The following is a 13,627-nucleotide window of genomic DNA, read 5'->3' as shown; positions in this document are numbered from 1 at the left end:
TGCAAAGTAGAAAAGATTCGACGTGAGTAGGACTAGGGTGTTGCAATTTGTTGAGGTGAATTAACTCAAGCCGCATATCTCTTCGCTCAGGTCAGGCTCAGTGAGCAGGTCCGCTTGATTATAATGATAATCACTGAGCAACTCATCCCGCGCAGGGACGTACTCAATTCTACTCGGTGATCAAAAAGCGGCGAGGGGCGAGGAATAAACCGGGAAGGGAAAGCCAAGAATAGCCAGACATGGTCCGGTACATATGCTTCTATACCTAGTCGAAGGGAGTCTATATGGTACTGTACACACGTCTAAATCTCGGATCCCAAGAACGCCAATAATATACAAGATCCAGAACCTGGGCGTCTAGTCTATTGGCCCTGGGTATGTGTCTCCCGAATGCGCTTCTCAAACGCCTCAATCATGACGCTAGCCATTTGTCCCTCCACGGCGCCCATGACAGTTGCATGTAATTGATTGCGGAACTCAAAGCGCACCTCCAAATTCACTTTCGTCTGTGGCCCATCCCTGCCATCCACGGGAGCCAACGGCACCAGTTCCCACCGTGTGGAGAGGTACTCGAAAATGCCCTCGGTAGCACCAGGGAAGAATCCGCTGAGGCCAGATGACTTGCTGCTGCTGCCCCCAGTATTTCCATCGGCGTTTCCATATTTCGCGCCGCTGCGAGCCTCGACAATCCAATTGGCAGGATCACAAATCACGCGCGAGGTGAATGTTTCGCTGAGCGGGCCGTACCCCACGGTCAAAAAGGCTTGTGTTGGATGGCCGGTTTCCGGGTCGCGGGCTGTCACGGTGGAAGCTGTGAGGAAGGGCAAGAATTGCGAGTAAGACTCGACAGAGGAGATCACTTTGAAGAGCAGGGCGGGCGAGTAGGGTAGCGTGCGGGTGGCCGTCAGGACGCGCTTAGGAGAGTTATTGTTGCCGTTGGGCGCGGACGGCAAGATGGATGAGAGGGAGGGAAGGCCGAAGGATCGTCTCGCCGTGTATGTAGAGCATGGTGGTATTCCTTGCGTACTCGGGCGTGGTTGTTGTGATGTGCTGATTGTCCTTGTCGCGGACTGGCCGGGCAGTAACGAACGCTCAGGCACTGACGGCCGGTCTGAGGAGAAAATCGTGCGACATGAAGGTCGCCGGGCGCGGGCGGGTCGCATTGGAGAGATAAATAGGTGAGAAGTCCTCGCGGCGTGTGCTTGCCCTGGAGATGTTGGAGAGCAACGTTGGAATCCTGCCAGGGAAAAAGTCGCGGCTCCGCGGTGATCGGCATTTGCGGCCGAGGCTCCGCCCTTTCTTGTGCCTGGCTACTCCGTACTACATGGGGGAATTCAAGACTACAACTCAAAGCATGTACCCAAGTTATCTTAGAAAATAAGTGTCATAATTTTCATTTATTGTATGTGTCATATTTCTAGGAATAGATAAATCCTTCGATCACCCAGCAATTATCTAGCCATGATTCGTGGACGAATAGGCATCGCCAGTATAGGTGACAAAATCCATTCCCATGGGCGTTCCTTGGGTGCCTGGGAGCCAGACATTGCCCTGGTTCGGCCCCGCAAACCCAGACACACGGCTGTCATACAGGCGCTAACGTCCCTAAGTTAGCTTATTTGGCAACCTGGTGTTCAAAATTGGGAATGTCCTACCCAGTCAAGTTGAGCTGGCGTATTCAGCATGTCCTTAATCACATCGAGTGGCGAGTAGGATGGCGTTTCGCTAGTATTGTACATCGCCGCCTGCAGGTCACCAGCGTTTGCTGCGGCGTACATTTGGTACTGCTCTTGGTTCATTGAGGTCGAAGCCGGTTGGAAAGCCAATTGATCTGGATTCTTCATTAGTGCCCACAGGAGTCAAACATGGTTGAAAAAAGTACCTCTAATCGGAATCGACTCCTCTACGTTCTTTGACACTAGGCTCTCGAGGCTCGTGCCCTTTACCCTGCTTAGCATGATAGTCAAGGCAGCAAATGCCCGCTGCGTGTCCACAGACCGGCGCCGTGCCTCCTTGAAAATCCGATGGGTGGTCTCCAAAAGAGAAATCAGATCAGTGTGCTCTTGGACTCCCAAGCGCGCAGCACTTCCACGTTCGCTGTCCTGTGAGAGTTCTAAGCAAAGAATCATGGACGAAAGCATGAAATCGGTGTTTTGGAGAGAGTTGACAAAGAATCGCTCAGCGTACAGCTGACCGCCTGGTAAAGACTCGTTCCAAATATCGGAATGGTGTCGCAGAGTCTCTCGAGCGGCACTTAGGCAGACCGATCGCGAATAGGCATATTTGCTTCCAGGCTCTGCCACGTACCGGCGATGCAGTACCACACGTGCCTTTTGATAGAGCAGATCCAGCGTGTACCGCCGCATGATCAGGTCCGTCGGTAACGCGATACACTGGCTCATGGGTTGCATCTGAAAGGTTGAAGGCAACAGATTATGCGCTTCCTCTAAGCGACGATCAATCGCCAGGAGCTCGTCATAGGGCACCGATTCTCGAGAATAAGCCAGGTCGACAACCTGTCCGAAAACTTTCATGATCCGGGACTTCGCCCTCGTGTACGTGCAAGCTGTCCGTTCTCCCTCTTCAGACCGCCCTTGAGGCAATTGGGGTGAATTCTCGTCAAAATCCGTGTCATGAAGGTTGGATGGCAACTCAGTGTCGTACTGCCATGGTTGAATCGTTCGTGGTAGCCCGACCTGGAATGAGATCAAGATATCAAGTTGACAAAGTAGGGCCCAGAGACGCCGCCGCATTTCACCGTCGAATGCAGACAGGCTTGGGTAATGTCTCGCATCACGATGGTAACCCATGCGCATAGCGAGCCGGATGGTAATTGCAAGAAGATACGAGACTCCAACCTGCGCATCCTGGGTCCGATAAAACTCGCACAGTGAGTAGAGAAACAAGGCCTCGCATTTGTAGCGGCCGGGTATTAGATAGTTCGCTTGTACCAGGCTCTGCGCAGCTCTCTTGCGGAAAACATTCCAAGCGGTGACCGGGTCCACCATGTTCAGTGGCAGAGGCTCTTCGCTTCGATGATACAAAGATACCGACAAGGTCAAAATGGCGTAGAGAAGCGCAATCCAGGTGAATGACATGCTGTGTGGGTTGTTCCAGAATTGATCATACTCTTTCTGAAAGGTAGGCACATGGAGGGAAACTGGATGCAATGTTAGCATTTTGACGCACACGCCACTCAAATAGAAAGACGGACCCAACGATGGCTCAGTTGTCTTTAAGAAGCGAGAAACCAAGCGATCGGCGATTGATCGTGGAGGAATATCTACGAGTACTTCTTCTTTGGTTATGGGCCTGCTCATCCCCAACAACAAAGCTGGAGAGGAATCATCGCCTAGGCCATCTTCACGTTTTTCATCGTCAAAGTTTTCATGCTCATCGAGGTACTCTTTCACGCCATTGATCTTAGGCAGGAAATAAGTGTTAGCGCATCCCGTCAACACGCCCAATTATAATCACTGCAAAACGAACCTCTTCCAGAACTGCGCGCCAGTCGGCGCTGTCTATGTAACTGATTCCCTCGTCTTTCACGACAATCGTGCCCGTGTCGCGAGGAGACGGTTTGGTATCACGATCGCTCACTGTGGTTGGCGTGTCATACGCCCTCGCATGATCAGACGCACCCCCATTAAAATTGACGACCGGCTCGATAGGGTTCTTCTTCTGAGCCAGGGACATGACTAAATTCTCCAGATGCTGGAGGCGATCTTGAACAAGCGTTGGGCTCGAGCGCCCATGCTGGGCTTTACCTCGAGGCCCGCGGCCAACATAGGAACACGTACCCGCCTCGCCCCGTTTCTTGCAGTTGGTGCATGGGTATGAGCGATCACATTTTAGTCTGTGTTTTATCAGTATCTTTACTGGGAGCTATGATAAAGGAAGAAGCAATATATCACGAACGATGGGGACTATTCATATAAAACATACTTCCGGAATCTGCATGCTGTGCACGAGAACTGCACCCGCGTTCTCTTCTTAGGTGCCTGTGCCGAGAGATCCGCGCCAAGCGGGTCCAGGGCACTGTCGGGGGTTTCGGACATCGGTGGAAGATGGGGAGACCCTAATGTTGCCAAGTAGGGGCAGCAAACTCGCGTGTCCAGGCTACCCCAATCCGGCGTGGCAGGCGAGAATTCCGATGGGTTGGAGGGGGAGTCGAGAATAGAAAGTGGAGGGACTTGGGGTGGGATGTCGGCTTCCGTCCGTCTTATCCCCGGGGCCTTTCAGGGGCTAGCGTCAACGAAGCCTCGATAAGACTTTAAATGGCGAGGGCAACACAGAAGCCGACCATGGTGCTGTGCCCACTGTAGAATTACCTTAAGATTGTAATCAAGAATCTGCTGAATATCCATCAGATTTATACTGCACCCTTTCCATGCCAATTACGTTCAACATGAGATGAATACGACCTGAGGAAATATACATGAAATGGCCGGTACTACCTAACTGTGGAACGAAAACCTAAAGGGTGCCAAAGATCTCGAAGGATCTTCTGGGAGAAGAAAAAGGAGTCTCTTACCTAATATCGAGTTCGGTTATGATGTTTGAGGGTCAGACATTTATACCGGTTGTCGATTATAAACGATCATTTGGAAGAGGCAACGTGAGTCTCCGTTACACTAACTATACGAGGAAAATTCGAATGAATGTATTACAGATCTGCTTGAGAAGGGTAAAATGGAGGTCGCTAAGATAAGCTAAACGAGACAGAACATCGCAGGCTAGAATCATGATTCAGGGGGCAGAGGGGGTATCTTGAATGAGTTCAGGGCAACAGGTGAAGTATACAATGCTTCGAGGATAGTAGGCAAGAAGGGTTCCGAGAACACAGGAGCCGAACTAATAGAAGCAGGTCTGCTCACTCAAAGCCGGATCTGGCCACCATTCAATCGATCCCAGTCCTGCTTTCCAAAGGGAACATAGGTGTTACCCTGTAGCCAGTACAGGCGGTCGTTCGGGGAGACCTGCCCAATGTCCACGCCCTCTGTGCGCAATACATGCTTCTGCTGCTTGAGATTTCCAGTCGACGCCATCTCAGACATCACACGAATGAAAAGAGGTGCAGCGAAGCGAGGCAAATTACGGAGGGTGTGAGCAGCAAGGCTGTCAAGCATTGCAGGCGATGGCTCCAAAGCACGGCCCGTGGTGTTCCCGCTGGCCACTTGCTGGTTGAATACAATGGCCGCACATCCGGCACGGCCGTCGTGGTTGGGGAGGGCCACGCCGTAGACATTAGCTTCATGCACGTCCGTGTGAGCGCCGAGAACTTCAGCAACTTCATTGGTAGACACGTTCTCGCTCTTCCAGCGGTAGGTGTCGCCAATGCGATCTGAAAAGAACCAGCGCCCCTCCCTATCCCATCGAACCATATCACCCGTTCGGAAGTAGGCGTCGCCCTTTTTCAGCACATCGCGCACGATCTTGCCCTCGGTGGCCTTCGCATTCCGGAAGTAACCCTGGAACGTGGCGCTAGGGTCCGCGGGATCGATAGCAAACAGAAGCTCACCAGGATCGCCCCGGGGAACTTTCTTGCACAAACCCGTCTTGGGATCCCGCCATGGCTCCTGAGTCTCATGATCCACATCCACAATGGCACTGCCGCGACCGAGGATGATGTTGCCCAGAGCACCATTGCGACCAATAGCACCGGCGGAGAAGTCATTAGAGGAAATGTTCCACGAGCCAGAGGTACCTTCAGTAGCAGCATAGAATTCGGCAATCGTGGGGATGTTGAAGCGGTCCTTGAAGCGGTTCCAGATATCCGGGCGGAGACCGTTACCGAAGGCGAGTCGGATATTGTGCTTCTTGTCGAGATCCTCGCCAGTAGTCGCATCAACCTCGGGCGGCACGCCCAAAATATAACGTAAAGTCTCGCCCACATACTGAATAATGGTTGCATTGGTGTCGCGAGCGTCTTTCATGAAGTTGCGGGCAGAAAATTTGCGGCCAATGATTATAGTCGACCCGTTCATCAAACACGTCACGAACCCGAGAACCGAGGCAGAAGAGTGGTAAAGCGGCATGCAAGTGAAGAAGCGGTCCGAAGGGCCTATCCGCATCCAGTCTCCGAAGAACAGGCTACCAGACCAGCACTTCTTCCAGCTGACAATGGCAGGTTTGGGGAGACCAGTAGTGCCGCTGGTGTAAATCAAGATAGCCATGTCGCGGGGAATCAAGCCGCTACGGACCTTGTCATCCTCCCGCGAGGGCTCCATATCCAGAATCTGCGACTCAACATCGGCCGTGAAAAAAACAACTTTCACCGAGCCCTTTCCATCACGGAAACTCGGCGACGAGAAAGTCGCCAACTGCTCGGCGGGGAAACAGTTGCGAACCTCCTCGTCAACAATCAGGAGCTTCGCGGTAGAGGACCGCACGGAGTGAGTGAGGGGCTTACCAGCCAAGTTATAGTTGATGAATGCAGGGACCGCGCCGATACTCCACAGGCCGAGGACCATGAAAAGGAAGGTCGAGGAATTCATAAAGTCCATTGCCACAATGTCCTTGCGGTGAACACCCTGGACCTTTTTGAACCAGGCACCGTAGCGAAGGGCCATCAAATAGGTTTCGTGAAACGTCCATGCTTTGCCATCGTATACAATAAACTCTTTGTCCGCGGTCGCCGGAGAGAGCGCAAAGTTCTCGAGGACGTAGAAGAGGTTCAGTTTATCACCCCGCTCCGCATAGTGCGACTTCACTGTCATCTTGAGTAACGACTTGATGAGGCCGATATCATAGGAGAGGGACCATCGTGCGTTGAGATATGCCGCCGTGGCCGCGGCGGCTGGGAGTGCATAGCGCAGGGGGATGTCTTCATATAGAAAGGAGCTTTTAGCAGAGATTTTCAAGACATGCTGAACGAAAATACCAACCTGGAACAAGAGGTAGCGGCATTTTGTGTATAAAGCGCAAAGATCAAGGGCGTGGTTGGGAAAAGCAATTCAAAGGGCACGATCGTACGGTTGGCCGTATCGTGGCAAGGCCCGGTTAGACCGGAGGCGCTACGTCAATCCTGCCGACAGCGATCCACAGGATTTATAGAGTGGAGCGTGGGGAGTGGAGCGTCTTAAGAGCAGAGGGAGTGGCATGAAAGTTCGAGGCCAATAAATGGCACAAGGGGGAGGCCCGCGGATTGCGAAGTTGCCTCGGCACGGACGCGCTCAGCCCAGTGCGGCCGCGCCGTCGGATTCAGGGACGGTGGCTACACCACATCACGCTCATTGCCACCGATTCATGTCTGCCAACTATAGCGGGTGTTTGGGACCCGTTTCTTCATCTATCTCTGCCTATCCTGCATACTCTTGCGGGTTGACCTGCTCATGGCATCTCGGAGCAAAGAAAGTTCCATCACCTTCACATGGGCCGGTAGCTCGGCGTATATTGGTATTCAGGTGAGATCAGCAAGCATGAGATAGCCAATAGCCCGCCAGTCGTCTTTTTACCCCACGCAGTTAAGCTCGCACGGTGCATCGGAGGGCCAAAAGGTGGCATACTAAATAGTTAGACAGCGGCGATCGCCCACAACTGGCTTTTAGCTCCTCGGCAGCGGCTCTGGGGTGGAGAGATGATTGCGCTGTGGAGGCTCTATGGACCTTCAAAAGCCCACACTCAAGTCAGTATATGAGACACATATGGGTATCTTCATTGATGAGCTGTTTTAAAGACCTCTCGGTCGGTCGCACAAGTCTTGCTGGGATCACAACCACCACCCCATTAACGTAGGTATTGTAAATCGTATCTGAGATTGTGTTCTATTGGAGTGACTTCGCCTTCTTCAATGCAGGGACTTCCTCGTAATCATCTTCCATAAATTCTCGCAAAGCCTCTAGACCCTTCTCCAACACCTCCATCTCACAGACATATCCAATTCGGACGTAGCCCTGGAAGTCATCTCCGCCCCCGAAGCAAAGGCTTCCGGGCACAAACATCACGCCTTTCCGCTCTTGAAGCATCTCGCAAAAGGCGATATCGTTCACCGGCTTGCCCATCTTGCTGAAGCGAACGAAAGCAGTGGTGCCTGCACGGGGCTTGGCCCACTCGCATGCCCAGCGATGGGAATCGATGAATTTTTCCAGAACCGCGAGATTGGTCCGGGCCAACTCGATATTCCGCCTCAAGAGGTTATGGATACATTCTGGGGCAAGCGCAAAGCTAGCGACTGCATCGTCGATCTGACCAACCGAGATAGTGGTATAGTCGCGAGAGCTGGCGCAGGCTTCGATGAGCGAATGACTGCGAGACGCAATCCAACCCACTCGCAGGCCAGCTAGGCTGTATGCTTTGGAGACTGAGCCCGTCACTACACTGTTTTCATAGCCAAAAGAAAGAAGAGATGGTGGGAATTGTGAGTCCATGGGGCTGATGTTGTGGAAAAGAGGGCGGTAAACTTCGTCGGCAAAGAGGGTAATCGAAGACTGGCGGGCAATGTCCACCAGACTTTGGAGTGTATCGCGAGGGATGATGGCCCCCGTGGGATTTTGTGGGTTGCTATTATGGGGTTGTCTGGTGAGGTAAAGTCCCGATTAATATTATTGGAATCTCAACGTACTTGATGATGATTAACTTGGTGTTTGGGCGGATTAGACCCTTCAGCTCTTCCATATCCAGTTGCCAATCATTGGCCTCTTTCGACTTCCACAAGCTAACCTCCGCTCCCAGGGATGCAGGAACCGAGTATAGCTGCTGGTATGTGGGATAGTGGCAGATGACATGATCCCCCGGCCCAACCAAGGTGTATAGCAGCAAGAAGTTGGCCTGAATTGCGCCCGCCGTGATCAGGACATTGTCCTTGGGTACCAACCCTGGGATCTTAACGGAGTATAGATTGCTCAACGTCTCTCGCAGCTTGTCAGATCCTCGAATGGATCCATAGGTGAGCTTAGTAGATTGAAGCGCGTTCAACGGGTTGACGTCCTTGTCCTCGGAAAGCTCGCGGAGATCGTCAATCGAAATGGATGCGCAGCAGGTTTCGGCGGTGTTGTACTTGGCAGTCGTCTCATACTTGTCCATCCACTGCAGCCTTGTTAGCATCATTCCTTGATTCTTGGCCTATCACAAGCAGCACACAAGGGACCAAGTGTTGCGCAAATGCGGGGAGATACCTGCTCAACCGCAAAAGCTTCCAGTTTCACCATTGTGCGCGACTACGGAGTCGAGATCAGATATGAACGTATTTGAGACACACTTATGGGGATCACCGACTTCTGCTTGTCGCCAAAGCCTTTCTGTATGCACACAGAGTCCTGTCGCTGTTGCACCTCGGCCCGCTAAATCTCCAAATCACGTGGCGTCCCCGCATTGAGGTCGTGGCCAAAGTGGTTGGACAGCTGTGAGCCCTCCGTATGGGCGGCAGAGAAAGATAAGAAGATGTTGCTAGAAGATCGAGACTAAATGATACTGTCAGGGTCAGATCCAAATGCAACAAAAAAACACCAACAACTAGCGCAAGTGGCATCTGCAGTGCCCAGCCCTCGAACTCGAATCGCTGAAGCGCCGTGTCACAGGCGGTGCGGGTTCCTGGCTCCGAAGGCACCGCCTACCCATCTCCGCCCGCGTCATCGTCGCCATTTCACCTGCTCTCCACTTCATCTGGAGACCTCCGTCTCAACCACTCTACCACCCCTCACAACACTTTTCAAAAAGCTACACGGATGTCCAACGCTCATTGCCAGCTTTAAGCTATCTGGCCATTCGCTTCCGCATTCCTTCTTCGGTCGCCGGCAACTGCGGTGCCTCAACTTAGGGCCCAGCCACCCCTACTCAATATGCGGTCGGCATCCGCATTCCTTCTTTCGGTTATCGCTCTGGTCTCTTGCGCTATCTCAGCAGCAGCTTGGAGCGATGTTTATGACGTGAACCTCGTTCCCCGATCCCCCTATCCGCTCCTCGACGACCGGCCCCCGAGTGTCCGCCTTGCTTCAACTGCCAGCTTGACTCATATAACTGTACCCACTTTGCGCCGTGCAACAAATACAATGGCAAATGCTCCTGTCCGCCTGGGTTTGGAGGTGATGATTGCTCGGTTCCTGTGTGTGGCTCGCTGGCCGATGGCGAGAACCGCCCGAGACGGGAGGGTGACACCTGTAACTGCAAAGATGGTTGGTCCGGTATCAACTGCAATGTCTGCCAATCAGACAATGCCTGCAATGCCATGATGCCCGAAGGTGAAGGCGGCAGGTGCTATAAGCAGGGTGTTACGGTCAAGGAAAACTTTCAGATGTGTGATGTCACGAATCGAAAGATCCTGGACCAGCTTGATGGCCGGAAGCCACAGGTGACGTTCTCCTGTAAGGAAGAGGACAAGACCTGCAACTTCCAATTCTGGGTTGGCCAAAAAGAATCATTCTACTGCGGTCTAGATACTTGCGAGTGGGACATGGAGAACGACTATGATACGAACTCCACCAACTACAAGTGCGAGAACGCCCACTGCAGCTGCATCAAGAACCGGTTCTTGTGTGGCGAGAACGGATCTATTGATCTCAGTGTCTTCCTTGACCAAGTGATCAAAGGACCTGCCACTTTTACCACCAAATCGACTGCTGCGGGCAGCAAGAGTGTCTTCTCGGAACCCGAAATGAACAACCTGATCAGTGGGGTCTTTGGTGACCCCAGCATCTTCTTGTCCTGTGACGCTGGAGAGTGTCTATACAAGACCGACGAACCGGGCTATGAGCGCCCTGTTAAGAAGATCAATACCCCTCTTATCGCGGGCGTGATCGCCGGTTGCTCACTCTTCGTGGTAGCCGTGATCTTGCTTGTCTGGTACCTATCCCGTCGGGCTGCCCGCCGGGGCTACCTCCGTCTGTCTCTGTCGGATGATTCTGATGACGAATCGGCGAAGCTTCTGGCTGAGCATCGACCGGCAGCACTCTCCTGGGATAATGTGTCTTATTACCTGAACGGCAAAGAGATTCTCTCTGGTATACATGGTACGTCGGGACCGGGACAAATCACTGCCATTATGGGTGCATCTGGTGCGGGCAAGACTACGTTCCTGGATCTCCTGGCACGAAAGAACAAGCGCGGTGCCGTCCATGGCAACTTCTATGTAAATGGCGAGAAGGTTGATGACAACGATTTTAAGAGCATTGTTGGCTTCGTCGACCAAGAAGATACGATGCTGCCAACCTTGACTGTTCATGAGACTATCTTGACCAGTGCTCTCCTGAGACTACCCCGGGACATGACCCGAGCGGCCAAGGAACAGAAGGTTCTAGATGTTGAAAAGCAGCTTGGAATATACCATATCAGAGATCAATTGATTGGCTCAGAAGAAGGTAAGGGCCGTGGTATCTCTGGCGGTGAGAAGCGCCGTGTTGGCATTGCTTGCGAGCTGGTCACCAGTCCCAGCATTCTTTTCCTAGATGAGCCCACTAGCGGATTGGTATGATAAGCCAGACACTCCTAATCTTATTCTCAAGCTGACCCTTGTCCAGGATGCTTACAACGCGTTCAATGTGGTCGAATGCTTGGTAACTCTAGCTAAGACATACAACCGGACTGTCATCTTCACCATACATCAGCCGCGCTCAAACATTGTTGCTCTCTTTGACCGACTTATCCTTCTTGCGGGTGGTCGCACCGTCTACTCCGGTCCTTTCTCCTCATGCCAGCAGTACTTTGATCATATTGGATATTCATGCCCACCTGGGTTCAACATTGCGGATTACCTCGTCGACCTCACAATGCACGCCAGTGCAGCAAACACTTACACGGACGAAGTTGAATCCGCGGTAGACGGACATAGTGGCCCGACTAAAACTGCATCAAGCAGCCTCAGAGCTGTCAAGTCCGTCGCCAGTGCGTCGAATGTAAGCATTGAGGACAATCTGAGCACGACAGAGGCGACAAGAAGGCCGAAGACCAGCCGGCGGGTGTCTGTCAAGCAGCAACAAGATCGTCAGCTTTACTCCCGACGGAAGGATCAAGAGCAACGCCCATTTACACCGAAGACCGACGAGGAAGATGCTACTCTTGATGTGGCCGAGGACACCCAGCAATGGCTACGTCTGCACCGTCAACAAGGCAGTGTTCCTCCCCAGGTCCTCGATGATCCTGATCAGCTGCCACCCCCAGCACCTGGCCAAACTGATCTCGATATCTTGGTTGCCAGCTACGCGAATTCCGACGTCTGCCGCTCAGTTCAAGACGAGATTTCTTCGGCTATTCATGCTGCACAGACTGCGAATGGCTCGACTAACTCGCATCTGTCTAGTCCCGGGGTGGGACAACTGAGCTATGCTCGTGTCGGTCTGGCTCGGCAGTTCCTCATTCTGTCACAACGCACTTGGCGCAATCTCTACCGCAACCCGATGTTGATGCTCACTCACTACGCCATTGCCATCCTTCTTGCGGTTCTTTCTGGGTATCTCTTCTATGGCTTGACGGATGACATCAAGGGTTTCCAGAATCGTCTCGGTCTTTTCTTCTTCATCCTGGCCTTGTTTGGTTTCAGCACTCTCACCAGTTTAACTGTGTTCTCGACTGAGCGACTCTTGTTTGTCCGCGAGCGAGCCAACGGCTACTACCACCCAGTCACATATTTCGCCGCCAAGGTTGTGTTTGATATCGTACCTCTACGACTCATCCCACCCATTATTATGGGCATTATTGTCTACCCCATGACCGGATTAATCCCTGCATGGCCCGAGTTCCTCCGCTTTGTGCTAGTCCTGGTTCTGTTTAACCTCGCAGCTGCTTGCATTTGCTTGTTTATCGGCATCATTTTCCGGGACGGTGGTGTGGCCAACCTGATCGGCAGTCTTGTCATGCTTTTCAGCCTGCTCTTTGCCGGTCTGTTGCTGAACCACGATGCGATTCCCGCCTCCGCTTTGTGGTTGCAAAGCGTAAGTCCATCTTATCTATTTGTCCCTCAACGACACCTGGCTCGTTCACTGACAATTTATTTTCTAGCTGTCCATCTTCCACTACGGCTTTGAAGCCCTCATCGTCAACGAGGTCACCTTCCTCACCTTGATCGACCACAAGTATGGCTTAGATATCGAAGTTCCCGGAGCCTCGATCCTGAGCGCATTCGGTTTCAACACCCTTGCTTATTGGTATGACGTGGCTGGCCTCGCTGTGATTTCCGGGGCCTTTGTCATCATTGCATACGGAGCGATGCATTTCCTGCTTGTTGAGAAGCGATAAGTTCGTTCGCATTCGAACATGATCTCATGGGAATCGCTTGGCCATAGTCCCGCCCTGTTGTTCCACTGACTATACGGTGTCTTGGGTGAATCGCACTGTATCTTGCTTGTTTTTCCAACGAGTTGTTGCTTCAAGCTTGCCGGGGAAGTTATGTTGTATATGACTAAAGTGACGAGGTAGATCTCGGACTCCGGCCAAAGAGCCCAACTCCATTATGTGTATATAGACCGAGCGCCGTTACCATCTATACATTCCAGGTTTCGTTAAGCCGTTGCCCGCCGTAGAGGGCCATGAACTATCTAATCTATCTACCTTTACCTCCTTATACTTCCACGGTGGCCAGTTGCCCTGAGCTAATCAGCAGCCATCTGGAATGCGGAGCACGTGTGCGACGTCATCCTTGGCGACTCATGTACGTGCTAAAGCTTTGCTCTTTTGTTCCCTCAGCCTGGTCTTTTGT

General features: G+C 52.4%; 5 protein-coding genes across 5 annotated transcripts; 1 reads left to right on the top strand and 4 right to left on the bottom strand.

Moving 5' to 3' along the window:
- Positions 1-362: 362 nt before the first annotated feature.
- On the bottom strand, positions 363-1,163 carry N7482_000890 (ubiquinone-binding COQ10-like protein; the record flags this gene model as incomplete). The annotated part of the gene is made up of 1 exon (XM_056683015.1): positions 363-1,163. The coding sequence occupies one exon, from the start codon at positions 1,161-1,163 to the stop codon at positions 363-365; it is 801 nt and encodes a 266-aa protein (XP_056546621.1).
- A 292-nt stretch (positions 1,164-1,455) lies between these two features.
- N7482_000889 (putative C6 transcription factor) lies at positions 1,456-3,696 on the bottom strand (the record flags this gene model as incomplete). Its single annotated transcript, XM_056683014.1, has 5 exons — positions 1,456-1,596; positions 1,656-1,831; positions 1,883-3,160; positions 3,215-3,422; positions 3,490-3,696. The coding sequence occupies 5 exons, from the start codon at positions 3,694-3,696 to the stop codon at positions 1,456-1,458; spliced, it is 2,010 nt and encodes a 669-aa protein (XP_056546620.1).
- Positions 3,697-4,877: 1,181 nt separating this feature from the next.
- N7482_000888 (uncharacterized protein) lies at positions 4,878-6,909 on the bottom strand (the record flags this gene model as incomplete). The annotated part of the gene is made up of 2 exons (XM_056683013.1): positions 4,878-6,826; positions 6,888-6,909. 2 exons carry the CDS (start codon positions 6,907-6,909, stop codon positions 4,878-4,880), a joined length of 1,971 nt encoding a protein of 656 aa, XP_056546619.1.
- Positions 6,910-7,766: 857 nt separating this feature from the next.
- On the bottom strand, positions 7,767-9,149 carry N7482_000887 (uncharacterized protein; the record flags this gene model as incomplete). The annotated part of the gene is made up of 3 exons (XM_056683012.1): positions 7,767-8,502; positions 8,564-9,027; positions 9,117-9,149. The coding sequence occupies 3 exons, from the start codon at positions 9,147-9,149 to the stop codon at positions 7,767-7,769; spliced, it is 1,233 nt and encodes a 410-aa protein (XP_056546618.1).
- Positions 9,150-9,779: 630 nt separating this feature from the next.
- N7482_000886 (putative ATP-dependent permease ADP1) lies at positions 9,780-13,167 on the top strand (the record flags this gene model as incomplete). The annotated part of the gene is made up of 4 exons (XM_056683011.1): positions 9,780-10,044; positions 10,110-11,401; positions 11,454-12,863; positions 12,931-13,167. 4 exons carry the CDS (start codon positions 9,780-9,782, stop codon positions 13,165-13,167), a joined length of 3,204 nt encoding a protein of 1,067 aa, XP_056546617.1.
- Positions 13,168-13,627: the final 460 nt, after the last annotated feature.

Source organism: Penicillium canariense (genome assembly GCF_028826845.1).
Source record: "Penicillium canariense strain IBT 26290 chromosome Unknown utg000001l_segment0_segment0, whole genome shotgun sequence".
Classification (NCBI taxonomy): Eukaryota; Fungi; Ascomycota; class Eurotiomycetes; order Eurotiales; family Aspergillaceae; genus Penicillium; species Penicillium canariense.
The sequence above is the reverse complement of the archived record's forward strand: the minus strand, read 5'-3'. Positions and strand labels throughout refer to the sequence as shown.